This window comes from Culex quinquefasciatus, chromosome 3 (assembly GCF_015732765.1).
Source record: "Culex quinquefasciatus strain JHB chromosome 3, VPISU_Cqui_1.0_pri_paternal, whole genome shotgun sequence".
Taxonomy (NCBI): Eukaryota; Metazoa; Arthropoda; class Insecta; order Diptera; family Culicidae; genus Culex; species Culex quinquefasciatus.
Genome location: NC_051863.1, coordinates 65,313,553 through 65,335,872, shown reverse-complemented (window position 1 = coordinate 65,335,872; position 22,320 = coordinate 65,313,553). Strand labels below are relative to the sequence as shown.

Here is a 22,320-nt window from a genome sequence, read left to right as displayed (position 1 = left end):
ACGGAAGAAGGCGAGTCGGAAGCCGATTCAGCTGAAGATTCAACGGCAGGAAAGAAACGCCCCGCACGCTCCAAGCCGCAGAAGAAGTCGAAACGGCTGTCCGGATCCAAGTCCAAATCTGGCTCCTCCAAATAACATCGTTTTCAACTTTATTTGCATCACCACGTTATCTACATCCAACTACTCATCGTCATCACAAACTCGCCACTCTTCAGCAACCATTTATTTCGCGCAACACATAGTTCCTAAAGGTAAAAAGCTCCGGTATATGTCCTGCCGAAGCGTCCACAGATACTGCCATCCCATTCAAAGCCCCCAAACTGCTCACAGATTTTCCGAACATGGCGCTCCTGGAGTCGCTTCCCGCCGCACGTCTGACTCGTCGTCGTTGAAGACAAAATGCAACTATGCCGCTTCTCCTGGTTCTACAGGTAAGAAGCTCAAGTCCAGGTATATGTCCTGCCGAAGCAACAGATACTGCCCGCCCTTGAAAAGTTTTCAAACTGCTCACAGATTTCCCGAACAAGGCGCTCCTGGAGTCGCTTACTGCCGCACGTCTGGCCCGTCGTCGTTGAAGAAAGAATACCATCACTCCGCTTCACCTGTTCGCATAGGTAAGAAGCTCAGGTCCAGGTATATGTCCTGCCGAAGCACCAGATACTGCCCGCCGTTCAAAAGTCCTCAAACTGCTCACAGATTGCCTGGCCGCTCTGCATCTATCATCCGCATCTGCGGTTCGACGTCGAGCACACAAACTGCTCGCAGATTTTCCTGCCGAGCTGAACTTGGAATCCGCAACCGAAACACACCCTGCCCGGCGATGAGGACAACATATCAACAAGCAGCTTCACCTAGCTCCACAGATCGCAGCACACATCGTGGTGTGCAGAAAATTTGCACGGAACTTACCTGGCACACAAACCTCGCACCGCCTCGCCAATGGCTGGTGATAATTAAAACACGGAAGTTCAAACTCGCATCAACACACGGTCCAAGAAAAAAACAGGTGAAAGCAGCGCTTTTGGAAGTGGTATGTAAACACAAAAACCATGACAGCAGCGCAAGAACAGCTGTTTTGTCAAACTACTTGACAGAACCAGAGACCTGGAACGGACATCAAAACGTAAAGGGTCACACAAAAACGTGCGACACTAGCGACATCTGTTGGGCAATAGCAGCACTACGCGGGCATTTTCCTAAAGGGTCTAAGTGGATTTAAAAAGTTATAATTTCGTATCTATCAACATAAACAACATCACGAGCCAAACTAAGCTGGATGCGCTGACCAGTTTCATGAGCGCTCACGAAATAGACGTTTTCTTCCTTCAAGAAGTTGAAAACGATACTATAAATATCCCCGGCTACACCATGCTGTACAATATAGACAATCGAAGAAGGGGCGTTGCAATTGGATTGAAATCTACAGTTGAGCATGTAACGGTTGAGAAATCACTGGACGGACGATTAATCGTCGTACGCTTGAGAAATGGGACAACGCTGTGTAACATCTACGCGCCTACTGGTTCGCAAAACCGCCAGTCACGTGAAAACTTCTTCAACTGCACCTGTGCGCACTACTTGCGCAATCTTTCTGGTCCGCTAATTTTGGGAGGAGACTTTAACTCGATCGTGAACGACCGTGATGCTACAGGTGCCACCCCTAAGAGTGAAATGACTTCACGATTGATGACTTCGCTTGACCTGATCGATGTGTGGAGGGAGTTACATCGGAATCAAACAAACTACACTTTCGTTCGAGGAGGTTCTGGTTCAAGACTGGATCGTTTTCTTGTGTCGAAGTCAACAAGAGAGCATCTAAGGACAATCCAACATGCTGTTACTTGCTTTAGTGATCACAAAGCTGTGATAGTGCGCATGGTGATGCCAGTTGCGGGTACAAATATTGGTCGAGGAGTTTGGAGATTGAACGCAGCAACTATGGACGATGAGGACACAATGGCTGAGCTGCAACGGAAATGGGACTATCTAGTAAGGCAGCGACGAAACTTCACATCCTGGCTAATCTGGTGGATAGAATTTGCTAAACCAAAGCTGGCTGCCTTCTTCAGATGGCGGTCATCGATCCAAAATAGGGAGTATCGAGACTCAATGGAGCTCTTGCATGGGGAATTAGCTCGACGCTATGAACTGTACATCGACGACACTTCGCAGCTTACTCGCATCAATCACATCAAAAGCCTGATGCTGAGAATGCAGAGGGAAAGATCCAACAAATCACGCCTGCTGTATGATACCTACCTACAAGGAGAACCGACAAGCACGTTTCACCTGGCCGAAAAAAGCCAAAATCGAAAGTCAACATACATTCACCAACTAGAGATTGACGGAAGAATCATCCAAGGACCGGAAGTCGTACAACATGCAGTGGAGTACTTTGAAAACCTGTTCTCAAACAACATTGTGGACTTTCATTCACCTGACTTTGTGCCAACCTGCAGCATCCCTCCAAACAATGTACGCAACGAAGCAATCTTGGAACCTGTGAGCGAAGAAGAAATTCTCAAGTACATCAAGCAAAGCTGTTCGAGGAAATCACCTGGCGAAGACGGTCTACCCAAAGAATTTTACTCGAAAGCGTGGGACATCATCAAGCAGGAATTCACGCTGACAATGAATGAAGCTCTTCAAGCACCAGACACTACTTCCAAATTCATGAATGGAATAGTTGTGCTGGTGAAAAGAAGGGTACCGGAAAGGACATGAAGGCGTACAGGCCGATTACGCTGTTAAACTTTGATTACAAAGTCTTAACTAGAATAATCAAACAACGAATCACGCCTCTTGTCGAAACAGTTCTTTCACGTCACCAGAAGTGCTCCAACGGGAAGCATAACATCTTCGAAGCAACGACAAAGATCCTGGACAAAATCTCTGCACTGAAATTCCGTGGCCAGCCTTCCATGCTTGTCTCTTTTGACATGGACCATGCGTTCGATCGGGTCAACCACAGCTTCCTCTTCAGGGTGATGGAGCAGATGAACTTTAATCCTCGCTTGATCAACTTCTTACAAAAAATTACTAGGAACTCGTTCTCTAGAATTCTGGTGAACGGAAATCTATCACGTCCGTTTCAAATACTACGGTCCGTAAGGCAAGGCGACCCTCTCAGCATGCTGCTCTTCGTCCTATACATGCAACCATTGGTCGACAAAATTGTTTCAGAGGGACTCGCTGGCGACGCGCTGAACGTTTACGCAGACGATCTAAGCATATTTGTACCAGACGGAAGACGACTCACGCAGTTAGTCAACGTGATCAAAGCTTATGAACCAGTTTCTGGTGCAGTTCTCAACCTTGCAAAGACAGTGGCGCTGAAAATTGGAAATGTAGACACAAATGGTATTCCGCCTTGGCTGAATTTCGAGGACTCCTGCAAGATCTTGGGGCTTATCTTCACGGATACCGTGAAGAAATCCATGGAGCTTACCTGGCAAAACATTTTGAAGCAGTTGAAATGGCGACTGTGGACGTGCAAGTCTCGAGTTCTAAATCTGATCCAGAAAGTCATCCACATCAACACCTTTGTGTCTTCTAAACTGTGGTACGCAGCTTCAACACTTCCGCTTCCCAAAAGTTTGAGACGCAGATTCTGAAAGAATTTCGGAATTTCCTGTGGATTGGTGGGAAACAACACATCCGGCTGGAGACTTTGTCTCTTCCCAAATCTCGTGGTGGTCTGAATCTTCACTCACCTGGCCTCAAATCAACTGCGCTGATCACAAACAGGATGCTGAAAAATGAAAGTGAACTAGACCTCTTCAGGGACATGCGATACAACACACCTTTCTTTCAGATACCAGCCGCTTACCCACAAATCAAAACAACTGTTCTGGAAATATCAACACTGTCACCACGTGCAATTCAGCAGCCCAGCTCGTTCGTCATCTTCCAAGAGCTCATGGAAGGTGAATGTGATCCTGCCATCCTAGAAACCCAGCGAGAATGGAGACGTATCTTCAAACAACTAGGAGATCAAAAACTGGACTCTACACTTCGATCTAATTGGTATTGCGCAGTACATGGGAAAATCCAACACAACGAGCTGCTGCATCGGCAAAACAGACGATCTAGTCCGAATTGTGACCATTGTCCGCGGACAGTGGACACACTAGAGCATAGGCTATTCGAGTGTCGCATAGTTTCCCAGTATGGAGTTATGCGAAAACAAAACTGAATGCTATTAGTCCTAACCTTAGACATAAACGGAATGAGTATTTTCTGTATCCATCATTTAGTCGATTATCACGAGAGCATTCAATTCAAACAAAACTCATTGTTGCCAAATATTTATATTTTGTTTGTAATAATTCTATAGATAACATTAGTGTAGAAAACTTCAAATTTGAACTTTGAAATTTTAAGCGAATAAACAAGGACTATTATATAAAAAAAAAAAAGCCACCTCACGAGCTCCTTTTCCGACTCGTCCGAGGGATCTCCGCTACCACAGCTCAGTCGCTTCCCTCGCTATCGCGGCCCAAAAAAGTACCCCAACGGATTCAGTTCCTCTTCCGAGCCTGCTCTTGGATTCACTAGCCACCGGAATAACTAGCACGTTGGCCTAGCCGGTACGTAGCTGGTCCATCTAAGATGCTGTCCAGAAAAATCAGAAATTGAAAGTAAGTTTTAGAAAATCCACACAACAATAACTAAGCAATTCCAATTCTGCCAACCTCGTCTTGTGGCCAACACCTGGACTGTGCAGCTCGGTCAGATTCCATTGTAGGCAAATCCGGCCGTTGCTCTGGATGTCGCCGGCACCGAACGCACCGAAACAGTACAGAACAACCGCCGGTTCTGTTGTCCTACCCAATGCTGCAGATCACCGCAACCTACCGCAACCACCGCTACTTCTTAGCCGTCAGTGCTCTGACATAGCAAAGGAAAAAAAAAAAAAAAAAACCACCGCTACATGTTTTGGTTTAAAAAGATAAATATTATGACAGTTACACTCTTACCCGCACTTGATCATTTTTGCTGGAATCATCATCGTCATTCCGTTCATTCCAGAATTAACCCAGAATTATTCCAGAATGATCGAGTGTCAACCCCCTTGGGGCCTTCCCTATGACCAAATAAGCTATTTTGCGTCATTGGTTCACCCATACAAGTCTCCATACAATTTTGACAGCTGTCCATACAAAAATGGTATGTAAATATTCAAACAACAGTAACTTTTGAGTGAATTTTCTGATCAATTTGGTGTCTTGGGCAAAGTTGTAGGTATTGTTGAGGACTTTTGAGAAAAAATAGGTACACGGAAAAAAATGCAGATTTTTTTATCAACTTTTTTTTACTAAAACTCAATTTCCCAAAATACGTATTTTTTGATTTTCGAGATTTTTTTATATGTTTTAGGGGACAAATCCGCAATTTTTGAGCCATAGAGAAACATGGCCAAAAAACTGCCGCCGAGTTATGAATTTTTGAAAAAAACAGTGATTTTTGGAAAAAATCGAAGTTTCATGCAAAAACAAGTTTGACATTATTTTTTAATGCAAAATTGAATTTGCAATCGAAAAGTACTTTATAGATTTTTTGATAAAGGGCTCCGTTTTCAAGATATAGCCACCAAAAGTTTGATTTTAGCGAAATATTTGCAGTTTTTCAATTTTCAAAAATAGTGGCCTTGAGTGACCGTTTCTAAAAATATTTTTTTTTGAAAAGTTCAGAATATTTGCTATAAAATTGTCTAAGAGACATTGAAGATTGGACCTCGGGTTGCTGAGATAGAGCCGCTTTAAGAAAAAGAAACACGAAAATTAAAGTTTTCTAAATCTCACCAAAACAACCCACCATTTTCTAATGACGATATCTCAGCAAATAATGGTCCGATTTTCAATTTTAACACATGAAAATTTGTGAAATAAATAAAAAAATATTATGAAATTTTTTAAATCAAGACTAGCATTTTAAATGGGAGTAATATTCAATGTTTGGCCCTTTTAAAATGTTAGTCTTGATTTTAAAAATTTCAAAATATTTTTTCGAAAAGATCGGAAAATTTCACGAATGTTTCATGTATTAACATTAAAAATCGGACCATTAGTTGCTGAGATATCGTCATTAGAAAATGGTGGGTTGTTTTCGTGAGATTTAGAAAACTTCAATTTTCGTGTTTCTTTTTCTTAAAGCGGATCAATCTCAGCAATCCGAGGTCCAATCTTTAATGTCTCTTAGGGGTCATTCCACCTGAAGCGGAACTACTTACTTTACTTTACTTTATCAGCAACAGGTCTATCGACCCAACGCTGAACTAATCGTAGATTTCCAGGATGCTCGATCTTGGGCCGCTCGTCTCCAGTCGCCCACAATGTTGGCCGCTCTTGCATCTTCGTCGACTGCACACAGCCAACGCGTACGAGGCCTTCCACGAAGCCGACGACCCCGTCCAGGTTCGCTACTGAATATCGTTTTAGCCGCCCGCTCGTCCGACATTCTGGCTACATGTCCAGCCCACTTCAGCCTGTCGTGCTTGATGACTTTTACGATATCAGCATGTTTGTAGTCTTGGTACAGCTCGAAATTCATGCGCCTGCGCCACCGGTCTCCTACTTGCTTGCCGCCGAAGATAGAACGCAGGATTCTCCGCTCGAAGACCCCAAGTGCTCTCTGGTCAGCCTCCTTTAGCGTCCACGACTCGTGACCGTAAAGAGCTACAGGGAGTATCAAGGTCCTGTACAGCGTGATTTTCGTAGGCGTCCTTAGGCTGCGGGACCTTAGCTGGCTACGAAGACCGTAGAAGGCCCTGTTTGCAGCACTAATCCGCCGTTTCACTTCGCAGCTCACATCGTTGTCGCACGTCACGAGTGTACCAAGATATACAAATTCATCCACCACCTCATATCTTTCTCCATCTATTTCCACCTCCGAAACACCATCACCTGCACTGCCACGCGCTCTGCCAGCAACCAGATACTTGGTCTTGGCAGTGTTAATGGTCAGTCCGATCTTCGCAGCTTCCCGCTTGAAAGGGACGAACGCCTCCTCCACTGAACGACGGTCGATACCAATGATGTCGATGTCGTCAGCGTATCCAAGCAGCATGTGCGATTTAGTGATGAGTGTTCCGTTTCTTTGCACGCCTGCCCTTCGCGCAGCACCCTCCAACGCTATGATGAACAGTAAGTTCGAGAGAGCATCGCCCTGCTTCAATCCATCCAACGTAACGAAAGCTTCAGATGTCTCGTTGGCTATTCGCACGCTTGATTTTGCTCCGTCGAGCGTTGCACGAATCAGTCTTATAAGCTTCGCCGGAAAGCCGTGTTCTACCATAATCTTCCAAAGTTCGTTTTTTTTGACCGAATCGTACGCCGCTTTGAAGTCGATGAACAAATGGTGTGTTTGCAGGTTGTACTCCCGGAACTTGTCGAGGATTTGTCGCAGAGTGAACATCTGATCCGTCGTTGACCGACCCGCTCGAAAACCGCACTGGTATTCGCCGACAAAGGCCTCGGTCATCGGTCTCAGCTTGCTCCACAGGATGCGGGAGAGTACTTTGTACGCTGCGTTGAGGATTGTGATGCCTCGATAGTTGGCACAATCGAGTCTTTGCCCTTTCTTGTAGATTGGGGTGACGAGCCCGTCTAACCAGGCGGTCGGAAGCTGTTCTTCGCACCAAATGCGTAGGATGATTTGGTGCAGAATCTCGGTCATCCGCGTACTCCCGTGCTTGAAAAGTTTGGCCGGAAGTCCGTCCTTTCCCGCGGATTTCCCGTTCTTGAGCTCTTTAACAGCCTTAGCTACTTCCTCCAACGTAGGCGGGTCCACAGCTTTTCCATCTTCCTCAACGTGTATCCTGTCCTCGACGATTCCCTCTCGTGCCTCACCGTTCAACAGCTGCTGGAAGTGCTCCTTCCACCTAGCCGCCACCGCAGTCTTGTCTGTCAACAGGTTGCCTTCCGTGTCGTTGCACATCACAGGGGAAGGCGTGGTTTTCCTTCTTACACCGTTGACAGTTGCGTAAAACCTCCGCTTATCGTTCGCGTTGTACTGTGCTTCCGCTTCGGCAAGTACCGTTTCGTCGTACTCCCGTTCTTTTCGGCGGTGGATTCGTTTCTCTGCTCTTCGCAACTCACAGTTTCAGCGCGTACCCTTAACGAGCATACGCTTCCTGGCCTCGTTCTTCTCGTCCGTCACTCGCTGGCACTCCGCATCGAACCACCCTTTGGGTTTGCGTCCTCTGGTCGTGCCGATCACTTCGGTAGCCGTTGTGTTGACGATGCTCTGGAGGGCTCCCCATTGCTCGTCCAGGTTACCCGTAGGCGCGTCCTCGTTGATCCGCTCGTCAAGCTTCCGACTGTACTCTGCAGCAACGTCGCTGCTCGCGAGGCGCTGGACGTTCAACCGCGCTACCCTCGCAGTCCGCGGGGTCAGCGGAACACCATTTGAAAATTACCATCTCCGATTCTGCTCAAATTTGGCAGAGCTGTTGAGACTATCAAAACATGCAAAAATCCCGAATTTCATCCAAATCGGACCACCCCCTCCATTTTTGTACCCTCCCAAAAAATCGACCTTTTGGCGATTTTTGAGCGAAACCCCTATCTCCAAACGACGATAACTCAGGAACCACAAATCTTAGAGGGTCGGTCTAAGACTCAATTTTGAAGGAAATTGGACGTAGAATCCGTTTCCGCGATCAAAATTTAGATTAAAATATGTTTTCTACCTGTATTGCGCAATTGAAAACTTTAAATGGCCGTATCTCAAAACAGCCCTATTTATTTTTTAAATTTGACCTCACCATCGTATTCCCCGTCCAATTTTACATAAGAATCACTTATCGACAGAAAGGAATATTTTTCGTTCCAGAGATATCGAATTTTAAAGTTTTAAGTATTTGAAATTACCTATAATATCTACACTCGCCGCATCTGCTAGAAGCACTCAGTCGTGCTGATCAATAATAACTACCTGGTGTTCTGTAAGATGAATTATTTTTTCAATTTTATACGATTTTGAGATAATCAATACCTTGAACAATCTATTTTTTGTTTAAGGAATATTTATTGGGTAATTTTTAATACACTAGTTTTCCTGATCTCAGTGTCATTGAACCATAATAAGTAAAATTTGAACTTTTTATATTTATTTGCAAATGCTACAGAGTTTTTACAGTACAATTTTCGAAAATTTATCATTATTCTATTATTTTCATATTTTTTCTAATTCCTCATTTCTTCCCACTTTCTCAAATTATTTCTTTTATTTCTTCTTTTATTTGAAACGAGAACAAATGTAGAGCTGGCTGTAGTAGATGAAATAATTCTCATGGGTTCTAGAGCTTTTGCCATGTGCGGTAGTGAAATAGTGCCATTCAGCAAAAAGCCCAAATTCTGCCTTAGGGTTTGAAAGATTGATCATATTAAACCGATTATTATAATGTGTTTCATCAGAATAATTGATGATTTTTTTTCAATTCTGGTACATTTAATTTCGAAAGCAATACCATATACTTCTGATACATGTGGATAGCAGCTGTATCGTCTTCCAAGATTTCGAAATGATTGACAAACAAAAAAAAAAGATTATTGTTCGGACGGTGTCGAAATGAACACAACTGAATAATAACACAACTAGATAATAAATCAGATTAATCGTTGTGATTTTCTTACCTTTTTCCAGTTTTATACTTTCCAGAAATCCTCCTCCTTAATTATGCTTCACGAGAGTTTTATTCATATTTTTCACACGATAATGTATCGTACACTTTTTCTTAAGTTACAAGATCAATTACAATTTCCTGCTAGCTCTGCGGGAATTCCATTCTGCCCTGTATTGCCTGTCGTTCTTGTTTATTACTGTGGGCTAGCACACAAATTCGCCATATACAGCAGTTTCCTACACAGCAAAAAATCCGGTGGTAAAATCGCATGCAAAAGCATGCACATCACCTTCGTCAAAAAAGACACTTAATATTACACGCTGCATGTACAATTTTTGTAAACACAAAAAAAAGTTGCAACAGACGGGACTCAAACCAAGCACCTACAGTAAGGACTGGCGCCTTAGCCCGCTCGGCCATCAGACCGATAAAAATGGAAAGGATAAACGTATATGTGAGCTTGACATTTCGATAAAGTAGGTTTCCCATACAGATGGGCTACATATTTCATGGTGTAATATTACACAGAATTTCATAGAATAATGCAAAATTTATTTTACACCCAGGCCTTTTACACGCAGCTGGATTACTACTTTATTTGCTGTGTACAGTGGTGTACATTACATTTTTGCCTTATTTGCTAATGATTATTTGGGATGAAATCTTAATTCAATTTGGATGAAATTCGGGATTTTTGCATGTTTTGATAGTCTCAACAGCTCTGCCAAATTTGAGCAGAATCGGAGATGGTAATTTTCAAATTTGCATTTTTTCTTGCACACTTCAGGTGGAATGACCCTTAGACAATTTCATAGCAAATTTTCTGAACTTTTCAAAAAAAATATTTTTAGAAATGGTCACTCATGGTCATTATTTTTAAAAATCGAAAAGCTGCAAATATTTCGCTAAAATCAAACTTTCGGTGGCTATATCTTGAAAACGGAGCCCTTTATCAAAAAATCTGTAGGGTACTTTTCGATTGCAAATTCAATTTTGCATTAAAAAATAATGTCAAATTTGTTTTTGCATGAAACTTCCATTTTTTCCAAAAATCATTATTTTTTCAAATATTCATAACTTGGCGGCAGATTTTTTGACCATGTTTCTCTATGGCTCAAAAGTTGCGGATTTTTGTCCCCTAAAACATATCCAAAAATCTCGAAAATCAGAAAATATGTATTTTGGGAAATTGAGTTTTAGCGAAAAAAAAGTTGATTAAAAAATCTGCAATTTTTTTCCGTGTACCTATTTTTTTCCTCAAAAGTCCTCAACAATACCTACAGCTTTGCCCAAGACACCAAATTGATCAGAAAATTCAGTCAAAAGTTACAGCTGTTTGAATATTTACATACCATTTTTGTATGGACAGCAGTAAAAATTGTATGGAGACTTGTATGGATGAACCAATGACACAAAATAGTTTATTTTGTCATAGGGAAGGCCCCCACAAAGTTTGAGTCAAATAAAAAAATACAAATAAAATCCATTTCCGGTTTTGGTAGAGAATTGCTCAGTGGTTTCAACACTTTTTTATATTTTGTAAAAAAAATAATAGATTTTTGAGTACGCCATAGAGTGACAAGAAAAATTGAAAATTTTGGGAAATCTTTATAAGTAACTGTGCCAATGTTAAGCCAAACCGGTTAAGGTTTAAGGGTAGCTATTGATCGTTGAAGTTTGTATGAAAAAAAATCAAACAAATGTATGGGAAAAGCAAAAAATTGAAAATTCTACCAAAACTATGACAAACAACATGAGAATTTATAAAAAAAAACCCTTTTCAGATTTATGCATTATGCAAATAACCCACCTAACCCTATCCTTCCCTGTTGGTTCTCTTCACCTTAACCCTATGCTAGGGTTCCAGCCAGCTAACATATCGCGAATCTTCTACTTCCCTAACGCAATGCGCACTCACTCACCAACCACTCTCTTGGCTCTCAATCTCTCTTCTCCATGTGACGACTCCTCGTGCCAATTCGCGCGTCGCGACTCATACGCGCAGAACTCTCCTCCGTCGCGCGCATATATAATTCCAGCGAGTGTCCGCCGCGGCTTCTCAGTTTCGATCGTGTTGTTCCGCGGTTCGCAAGTCGCTCGCGCGCGTGGCTCCTCTCGAGGTTTTTTTTTTCTTTTGCTTTTCGGTAGTTGATTTTGTGTTTGCCGGAGTTCGATTAGTGCTTTCGGAAGGTAGGCTTTTTTGCCACTTCAACTGGTCAATGTGAACTGGATCCTGATTCTGAACTGAAACCCCAACCGGTTGGCCCGAACGTAATTAGGTGCCAGTGCAGTGTGTCAGTGGTTAAGGGAGAGCCCCGAAGCCGTGAAGGTCGTCCTCTGGTTCACCTTTTTGGCTAGCCCAACACGGTGGCCCAGGTGTTGCGATCAGCGACCAGTGTGTGCGTGTGTGTCCTTAAAGCCATTCAGAAGGAACTTGTGAAAGAGCCCTAAGGAGATTCACTTTGTCGTCGCGGTTGTGTTGTTTTGCCACAGTGTTTATGAAAACATAAGTTTATGAAGCTGATACTAGTGTGTCTGTTATCAAAATTTTGAACAATTCTTTGGGACAAATTCATTATTTACTACAGTGTTCCCAAATGAACCGCTCAGGCTAGGTTCATTGCTGAACTTGGCTCGGCTCAAACCTCTCTTTTGAGGCTTAAGCCTGAATCCCTGAACCATGAGCCTTGGTTCAAGCCAGGCTAACCTCGCTAGTGTGAACCACTTGAACCAAAAATGAACCTTCGGCTTAAACCTTCCAGCAATCGCGCTCGCTCGAGCTAGGTTTCCTTCGGTACGAATGAAGGGAGACAGGGAAGAAGTTGAAAGTTGGTCATTAGGGAACGTTCTTTCATTACGCTCCGCTAATAATGGTGATAAAAGTGTACGTGCATCATTAGGTAAAATTGAATTAAAATTCAACTTTACATGATGAGGACAGGATATTTTTTTTATTTTAAATATAATTTTATGTGTTACGTCATTCTTACGTTACGCCATGTTCAAATATTATTCTAGGACAATTGGAGGGAGTGCCAATCGTGTACGCTGTCTGTGATTTATTATTGTGTTAGTGTCAAGCGAGCTTAGATATTATCTAGCCAAACATTTGATAATGGCGTATAGTTTATATTAATATAGTTTTTTCCTTGTTTCGGTTTAAAACGACGAAATAAACATTCTGAAATCTTTTTCTTGAAAAACTTGCTTAGAGATACGCCGTGTTCAAATATTATTCTAGAAGAGTTGGAGGGAGTGTACCGCGAAAGCCGTCACGAAAAAAAAGATTCTCATACGAATTTTGAGTTGCGTTTTTAACTGACGAGCTCCGACGAGGCCCACACTACCGTCTGTCGGTGGATACGTGGTGGTCGGGCTGGGTGCACCATAACCGAGCTGCCGGTTCAACCAACACAAGCAAAGGTTCAACCGCAGGTTTAAGCCGAAGGTTCATTTTAGGCTAGCACGTACGATGCTCGCCTGGTTCAAACCAAATGAACCCCGGCTCACGGCGCACGATGAGCCTGAACCGATTGCGCTTGAGAGGTGTTGGTGCAAACATGAACCAGAAAAATGAGCCTAGCCTAGCCGTCCGCTTAGGCTCATGGGAACACTGATTTACTACTCAGTAATTTTTTTAATTTATTTTTTTTGACATCACTTCTCAGTAAATGTATGATTTGCTTTTGTTTAATACAAAAGTGTTAGAAATTTTCTCACCTTTTATATATGGTCATTCTCCGCTAACTCACACAGCAGATGCCTCGACCCCTGATCACGAATCCGAGCTCCATCTTTCGATATCTCGTGACGGAGGGGCGGTACGACCCCTTCTATTTTTGAGCATGCGAAAAAGACGTGTTTTTCAATAATTTGCAGCCTGAAATGGTGTCAAATGGAGTTTATGTGCAAAAAATGCTAAAATAGTTTCAAAAATGCTGCCATTTTTTTTACATGACTATAATTTTTTTTGGGACATGCCATTTGAAGCAAAGTTTCTCGTACTTTTTGAATCTGCAATAATTATTTAAGAGTTAATTAATTCATATCCTTCCTCCTCTTCGCCGTTCAGAATTGTTAGATATTCTTCTGTCAGATTTTTCCAGATTTTCAATAGATACTTTGCCAGATTTAAAAAAAATTCATCTGATTACCCTGGTTACACCCTAAAAATAACCCTGCAAGTCAATTGTCATGATCATGAATCATTGCAAAAATACACTTTTTGTACCTATCTAAGACTTCCCAATTTTTTCTTGCAATCTCATAATATCGTTTTATTGTGGTTTAATTTTCAAGCCTGTTTCACAATAATCACAGAATTCCGATTTCTTAAACTTTTTTTTTGGGACAATCTTGCGATTGCTTTTTCCAGCGAACAATTTGGATTAAATTTATGCTCAAGATATTTTTTCATTTGGAAAAAAAATAAGTAAATCATAGCAGAAATGTATTAAATGTAATTGTGTGAGGCAACTATATTCCGATCTTAGTTTAAAAGATGTTAAAAGCCTTGTTATTAGATTTTTCTTAAATGAAGCACATAACTCTGTCAATTTCTCACAAAACTATGAACTTTTTGCTCGAATTGGAAGCTTAAACATTCAACTATGTTTGGCTGAAAAGGGTATAACATCAGATGAACTCTTCGATTCATGCCAAACGTTTAAAAAAATATTTTAAACCGACATTTTCAAAATGTTAGGGGTAACTTGATCCCCCTTTCAACATTTTGATGAAATCAGAAGCATTTTTTTTATTTCCCTTAAAACCTGTACGTTTGTGTTCAAAATATAACAAGTTTAGTATGTAAAATATTTAAAAACTTAAGGGGTTACATACATGTAAATCGGCAAACATGTCAAGGGTTGGTATTGGCCAGGGGGATGCTAAAAGCCGCCATCTTGGGTGATTGAGATTAATAACGTGCGCAAACTGTGCACAGTGAAAACAATTTTTTTTAATTAATAATTCAATTTTTGTTATAAGAATTACTGTAGTAAAAGTCAAATTTCGCAGTAGTTAAGTTAAACGTTTCATGTGATAAAAGTACAACTTTAAATAAGTTCATCGGCCCGATGTGTGCTCAATAATCCCAACTTCAGTAGCTTATTTTGCAAATAAACCAAACTATTAAACTTACATTGCGGTAAAATTTTACATTAAAACAATAATTACTTTATTTCCATTTTATGCCTGCAGTTTTTGTATTTTTTATATAGTGCGCAGTTGATTTGTTTTGGTTCCGTAACGAACAGCTGTTCTTTTGTGCTGGCGCCGTAATTGACAGCTCCCTTTTGTTCTGGTGCCGAAGTTGACAGCTTGTGTTGGCTGCGGTGGAGCTGCCTGTAGTGAGATATAGATGTCACCCCCCTGGTATTGACACACACCCAAACTTTTTTTAAAATTTGTTTTCAAGACATTAACATAAATTTTTTTTAACTATTATCAACATAAATTTGAAGACATTTGGTTGTACATTACCGAGATATAGCTATTTGAAGTTAGCAGTTTCAAAAAAACGGGTGCCACGATATCTCAACACTGCTTCGACCAAATCGGCTCAACATTTTCATGAAGACTCATTAAACCGGTCCCGTGTGCACGACGGAGGTCGATTTTTAAAAAGTTAATTTAAAATAAAAATAAAAATATTTTTGTGTTTTTCACATTAAAAATCGTCCGTTTCAGATTTTCGTATTTGTTTAAAGCAAAATTTCAAAATCGGGCATCGTCATGCACACGGGATATGTCTTGATAGTCTTCACCCCAAATTTCAGCCAATTTGGTCCATCCAATCTCGAGATATCGTGGCACCCGTAAATCAACTCGGTGTTCCGAGAAAAACGCTCACAAAGTTTGACAGTTCGCTTTGCGCATGGCAGAATTTTAAACTTAAATCGTCTTCTACTCACTTAAAACATGACATATCTTCATGAAACTTTCAGGAGTGATTGAAAATCAGCTTTTTAAAGGATTTGATAAATATTCGGAAATATGCAAAATTGAGATTTTCTACATGTATAGGGGTTACATACAAAATATTGAAAAATATTTTGAATTTTTTTAAATCAAGACTAACATTTTAAAAGGGCCAAATATTAAATATTACACCCATTTTAAATGCTAGTCTTGATTTGAAAAAAATAAAAATATTTTTTCCGAAAAGATCGAAAAATTTCACGAATTTTCCATGCGATTACATTGAAAATCGGACCATTAGTTGCTGAGATATGGTCATTAGAAAATGGTGTGTTGTTTTGGTGAGATTAAGAAAACTTCAATTTTCGTGTTTCTTTTTCTCAAAGCGGCTCTATCTCAGCAACCCGAGGTCCAATCTTCAATGTCTCTAGACAATTTTATGGAAAATCTTCTGGACTTTTTAAAAAAAAATATTTTTAGAAATGGTCACTCATGGTCACTATTTTTAAAAATTGAAAACTGCAAATATTTTGCTAAAATCAAACTTTCGGTGGCTATATCTTGAAAACGGAGCCCTTTATCAAAAAATCTTGAAATTGAATTTTCGATTGCAAATTCAATTTTGCATTGAAAAATAATGTCAAACTTGTTTTTGGATGAAACTTACATTTTTTCCAAAAATCACTGTTTTTTTCAAAAATTCACAACTCGGTGGCAGATTTTTTGACTATGTTTCTCTATTGCTCAAAAGTTGCGAATTTTTGTCCCGTAAAACATATCAAAAAATCTCGAAAATCAAAAAATACGTATTTTGGGAAATTGAGTTTTAGTGAAAAAAAAGTTGATAAAAAAATCTGCATTTTTTTTTCCGTGTATCTATTTTTTTCTCAAAAGTCCTCAACAATACCTACAACTTTGCCGAAGACACCAAATTGATCAGAAAATTCAGTCAAAAGTTACTGTTGTTTGAATATTTACATAACATTTTTGTATGGACAGCAGCCAAAATTGTATGGAAACTTGTATGGGTGAACCAATGACGCAAAATAGCTTATTTGGTCATAGGGAAGGCCCCCACAAAGTTTGAGCCAAATCAAAAAATACAAAAAATAAAAATGGTCGAAATCGGCCGATTTCGTAGAGAGTTGCTCATGTACGAAAACCCAGCCCAGCTAATTAAGCTTGAGGCTGATTCCAGTGACAGTTAAAAATGCAGGGATCAATTCTCCATAAAAGCACTTTGTTAAACAATTGATTGTATTAATGGTATGCCGATAAATTTGATTACATTTTAAGATTTTTCAAATGCGTATGGGTTATGGGGTTGATAAGTTTATTTAACAACACATGTATAAAAATATGTTTTTGAATAATTTCTGAGTGTTTTCTATGAATTTCCAAAAAAATCATTTTTGCAGCACTATTAAGAAAAATGTGTGTAACTCAATCCAAACATTATTTTTGAATTTTTTCCTTTGTTTTAATCGATTTCACACAACTTTCTAGAACAAAGCTAATTTCTGACGAGATACAGGCTTGGAATCAAGTGTCCCGGGGATCAAGTCTCCCCACTCTCCCCTACAGATATTTTAAATATCCAAAACGAAAAAATAAAATATACCGTAATTTAGAATGAAGGGTGTATTGGGACAGCTGTTTTAGCCTTGTCACTGCTCAATATTTGGATAATATTTATTGGTTTCGCATAGAACATACATGAACAAACAAAAATAGTGCATCGATTTCCAACTTACAAGCTTTTAAGTTCTCCAGATCCTGCTGACTGTAGTCCCGATTCATCCCAGATGATGGTCATAGCTTTGAAGTGGACCCAGATATCGTCCACTTTCTAGTGAGGATAAAGTTAATTTGAAGAAAATTCAATGAAAACTTTAAGATTTGTTTTAATAAATGTTGTAGAACATTTGTTGAAATAATATATTTTAAGAATATTTTCTAAAGTGTCTGTTTTTCACTCGCCTAAATAATTTTTTTACACAATGTTGTTCTAAGCTTTTTTTGCTATGGAAATTATTTTAGCCGAAGTCATTTACCTGGCTGAACCATTAAAAGTCATCAAAAACTATTTCGTTTTATATGAAAGCTGCCCAAAAGATGCAAACATATCTCAAACACTAGCTCCAAATTGATAACTTTGAATTGTGATTGCATAAAAACTGTATTTCAGAAAGAGAGTTTCAAAAATCTAGCCTAACATTCGGAAAAGTCTTATGATAACATCAAATGCCGTTTTGACGGTGTCTGGACCAAAGAGCCTATATCTAAAAATATTTTTAACAGATTCCTCGGACAATTTTACATAACATATCGAAAATTGGGTGAGGTTCATTAACAGGATTCAGAGATATATTTTTTTAAAAATAAAATCCGGGTTTTTCGAAGCGCCGCGCGCGAAAACGGGAAATTGACGGAATCGGAAAAAATCAACTTTTTTTACTAAAACTGCAATAACTCGAAAATTTCAGCAATGACCTATACATGTTTTCAATTACGATTTTTTTTACTGAACGTTCGAATAAATGAATGGCACCCAGACTTAATATTTTGGATATAGTTGCCCTTAATTTTATGAAAATGCTTTTTTTTTCTACCAAAATTGAACAAATGTTTACTTTTTGATACAATATTCTGCGAATTCTTTTTTACATTCTGATTAAATCGATAAAGGCGATAAATGCTAAAGTTTAAACGGGCAAGGGAGTTTGATTTTTTTTCCAAAATCTCTTAGGCTATTTATTATGTTTTGGTAAAATTTTCCAAGTTAAGCTATTTGAAATTTTCAAATTCATATTTGAGTAATACTTTAACTTACGATCAGTTGTATCAGTTGTTTGAAAACTTTAAAGTTTTGTTCAAATATGAACATCAATGCTCGTTAGAGTCTTTCAATATGCACTCAACCCCCGGTGGTTGGTCACTTTTTCGCTTGACACGTTTTTAGTTTGTACTCCGTTGGAACTGTCACTTTTTACACGGCGCTCACGCACACTATCAAAACAAACGTTTGGTAGTGTCTGTAAACTCCGTGTAAAAGGGGTGTCAAACTAAAAAGTGGCCCCTTTCGTTTGACAACAGTTGGTGTCAAACCATCGGGGTTTGAGTGTATATTGATGAGAAAGTTGCAATAGACCCCCAACGAAATATGCAGATTTGACTATCAAGATGTCGCTAAAAGCCGCTGTTCAACCTACCGTTTTTTATATCATAAAGTATTTGAAAAAATACACCGTGGGACAATTTTGGAATATTTTTTTTTTATAAATTTGTGGCTACATTTTTTGGAAATGAATTAAATGAATTAAATTTATAAACATGAAAATAGACGTTTTGTTTAATGAACCGACTCTTTGAGCGGTTCGCTCTTTTTTTTGCCCACCTCTAATGAGAACTGTCAAACGGAGGTTCCAATCAGGGTTACCAGGTCAAAACTAGAAAAATCTGGCAAAGTATCGATCAAAAATCTGGAAAAATCTGGCAGACGAAAATCTAACCATTCTCAATGGTGAAGGGAAGGGGGAAATGAATTAGTTCAAAAATTTGTAGAATTCAGGTTGTTAATTGATTTTATGACCTCAAAAATGTTTCATAAACATTCCCTCTAAGAAAAACTCATTTTTTTTTTATTATTTTCAATTGAATTCGTTCATCTGGAAAAAATCTGTCAAAATTTGGCACTGAGAAGGATGAATCTTTATTCTGGCTGATACTTGAAAAATCTGGCATTCCCAGATTTATCTGGCAACCTGGCAACCCTGGTTCCAATCCAGCAAAAGGCAAAGGATTCTTTACCTAGTACTTTTGTAAAATTGTAGCTAAAGTCTTTGCTAACTTGTGTCAAATTTGCACGACAGCGACGACAACTTGAGACTGCTTGCATCGCGGCTCGAATCGCGGCACTGATTGAGTATCGATGTACTCGACGGGTGTGTGTGCACTTCTCTCAAAGGGGGGAACCCTCGAACCGGGGCCCCCAAAAAGCTCAACTCCTGAAGTGGCTGGCTGGATTACCTGTTTGCTCTTGAAAGCGATATAATTTATGTGCATAAACGCCGCACGTTCTTTCATACGCGTGTATGATTCCAGCTAGGACAAGTGGGGAAGGGGGAAAGGCACCTATTATCGTCACTCATCTATTGTAAGCTTAACAGTTTTTGTTGATTTCTTGAAATAATTTTAAATGATTGTACACTCAAACCCCGATGGTTTGACACCAACTGTTGTCAAACGAACGGGGTCACGTTTTAGTTTGACACCCTTTTTACACGGCGCTCATGCACACTACCAAACGTTTGTTTTGATAGTGTGCATGAGCGCCGTGTAAAAAGTGACAGTTCGTCACTTTTTAGTTTGACTTTGACCAACCAACGGGGTACAAACTAAAAAAGTGTCAAACGAAAAAGTGACCAACCACCGGGGGTTGAGTGTAATACATCCAATGTGATGAAAATGGGAACTTTTCCCCTTCTGGAAACGGCGTGTAGCCAAGAGTGTCGTTTTGTTTTCATTCTGAGGCCGTCCTATTATGTGTAATTATTTGTTTGCTCTATTGAGAGAGATAGAGACTAGAAGCAACAAATTGGTGTAAATGGTATAAACAGCAAACCGTTCCCTCTGAGGGTGGCCGTTGAAGAGAACAAGGAAAACAAACGATTTGACCTACCTCTTTGGAGCGAAAGATAGTCGCCGTGTCGTCGGCTGGAACACAGAAAGCCAAAGTGAGAGCTTCGTTCAAGAGGAAGAAACGTTCGGCGTGTGCAACAAGAATAAGCCATTTCAGTGTGACATTAAAGTTTGTTTGGAAACCCGGCGAAAAGTGTTTGTGTTTGTAACGTGTTTCTGTGAGTGGACAAGAACTTGAAAAAAGACGCTAAATAAACCTATTAGGAAGTTTGTGGGAGGAATCGCAAAGGAGAAAAGAGGGTGTGCGGTGAAGAAACATTGAAAAAATATATGTATATTTCGATTGAAATTGTGCGCGAGGGAATACTTACCTGCTGGAGAGGATAGTTGAGGTGTACACGGAGTTATTTGGTATCAAGGAATCAGAAAAGTTGTTTAAGTTAAAAAGCATAAAAAGATAAATGTTACTACAAGTTTGACAATAAGGTCATGTCATGTACATAAAATTTGATGATATAACACGAAATTTATGTTAACACTGCTGCCAAATAGTACCGCGCCACGAGACCCATCATATCATATTTAATTATTTTGATCAAACACCGGCATCTGTGGCAAAGCAAGACAAATGTATCAAATCATAAACTTTGAATAATATTTGCAATATTTGCATTAGGGAAAATAAAATGCCTTTTTGCAGAAAATTCAAGGAAGGGCAAAAAATCTTCGATCAAGTTTTACATTTTTGAAAAAAATGGATTAAAAATGAATATGAAAACTGCATTCCATTCAACATTTTTTGCAATTCTGATTTTTTTGGCTTTTTTAATCCGGCTGAAACTGTTTTGGTGCCTTCGGTATGCCCAAAGAAGCCATTTTGCGCCATTAGTTTGTCCATATAATTTTCCATACAAATTTGGCAGCTGATATTTCAAAAATGATTTATGAAAATTCAAAAATTTGTATCTTTTGAAGGAATAATTCTATCGATTCGATGTCTTCGACAAAGGTGATTTTTAATTATACTTTTTTGTCGCTAAAGCTTAATTTGTAAAAAAAAAACACTATTTTTTTTTTTCATTATCTGATATGATTTAGGGGACATCAAATGCAAACTGTTCAGAAATTTCCAGAACGGGCAAAAAACCTTTGACCGAGTAATGGTTTTTTGAATCAATACTGATTTTTTTTCAAAAAAAAAACGAAATGTTGGGTGCAATAATTTTTTAATTTCATTTTTCGATATAAAATCGAATTTGCAATAAAAAAGTGTTTTAGTGAAAGTTTCATAAAGTGCACCGTTTTCAAGATATAGTCATATTTAGGAATTTTTTAAAAAAATAGTCGCAGTTTCCATTTTTTAAATTAGTGCACATGTTTGCCCACTTTTGAAAAAGAATATTTTTGAAAAGCTGAGAAAATTCCCTTTATTTTGCTGTTTAGAACTTTGTTGATACGACCCTTAATTGCTGCATATTTTCATTTTTTTTAATCAAGACTAACATTTCAAAAAGGCGTAATATTGAATGTTTGGTTCTTTTAAAATGTCAGTCTTGATTTGATTTTTTTAATTATTGTTTTCAGAAAGATCGGAAAATTGCACGAATGTTTCATATTTTAGCATTGAAAATCGGACCATTAGTTGCTGAGATATTGATGTTAGAAAATGGTGGGTTTGGGTGAGACTTAGAAAACATCAATTTTCCTGCTTTTTAAACCTTGCCATGGCAATATCTCAAAAGTGGGCAAACATGTGCACTAATTTGAAAAATGGAAAACTGCGACTATTTAAAAAAAAATTATGTATGGCTATATCTTGAAAACGGTGCACTTTATGAAAATTTCGCTATAGTACTTTTGCCTTCCTCACTGAGGTAAGGCTATAATCCTGCTCTAAAAATGAACTTTTGAAAAACAGGTCAAAGACCTATATTCATGTATACCTATCGACTCAGAATCGAAAACTGAACAAATGTCTGTGTGTGTGTGTGTATGTGTGTGCGTATTCCCTTGGTACTCAAAATTCTTGCCAAGTTTTCTCGGCACTGGCTGATCCGATTTGAGTCAAACAAGTTGCATTCGATTCGGTTTGGTGCCCCATACTGCACTATTGAATTGTTTGAAGATCC

General features: G+C 39.3%; 2 protein-coding genes across 5 annotated transcripts in view; one reads left to right on the top strand and one right to left on the bottom strand.

Annotated features, from left to right (window-relative positions):
- Positions 1-6,258: 6,258 nt before the first annotated feature.
- On the bottom strand, positions 6,259-17,350 carry LOC119768979. Its single transcript, XM_038260845.1, has 3 exons — positions 17,305-17,350; positions 8,115-8,372; positions 6,259-8,057 (listed from the first exon to the last, which is right to left on the bottom strand). The coding sequence occupies exons 1-3, from the start codon at positions 17,348-17,350 to the stop codon at positions 6,259-6,261; spliced, it is 2,103 nt and encodes a 700-aa protein (XP_038116773.1).
- The window catches only part of LOC6053956 (bumetanide-sensitive sodium-(potassium)-chloride cotransporter), a 106,571-nt gene continuing 95,934 nt past the window's right edge, over positions 11,684-22,320 (top strand). Inside the window, exon 1 of one of the 4 annotated variants that reach the window (XM_038259804.1) lies at positions 11,684-11,772. The gene's annotated coding sequence lies outside the window, so the exon portion shown is untranslated. Of the gene's footprint in view, positions 11,819-11,886; positions 11,908-22,320 lie in introns of those variants that run through there. The other 3 variants (XM_038259803.1, XM_038259805.1, XM_038259806.1) reach the window with 3 other exon arrangements.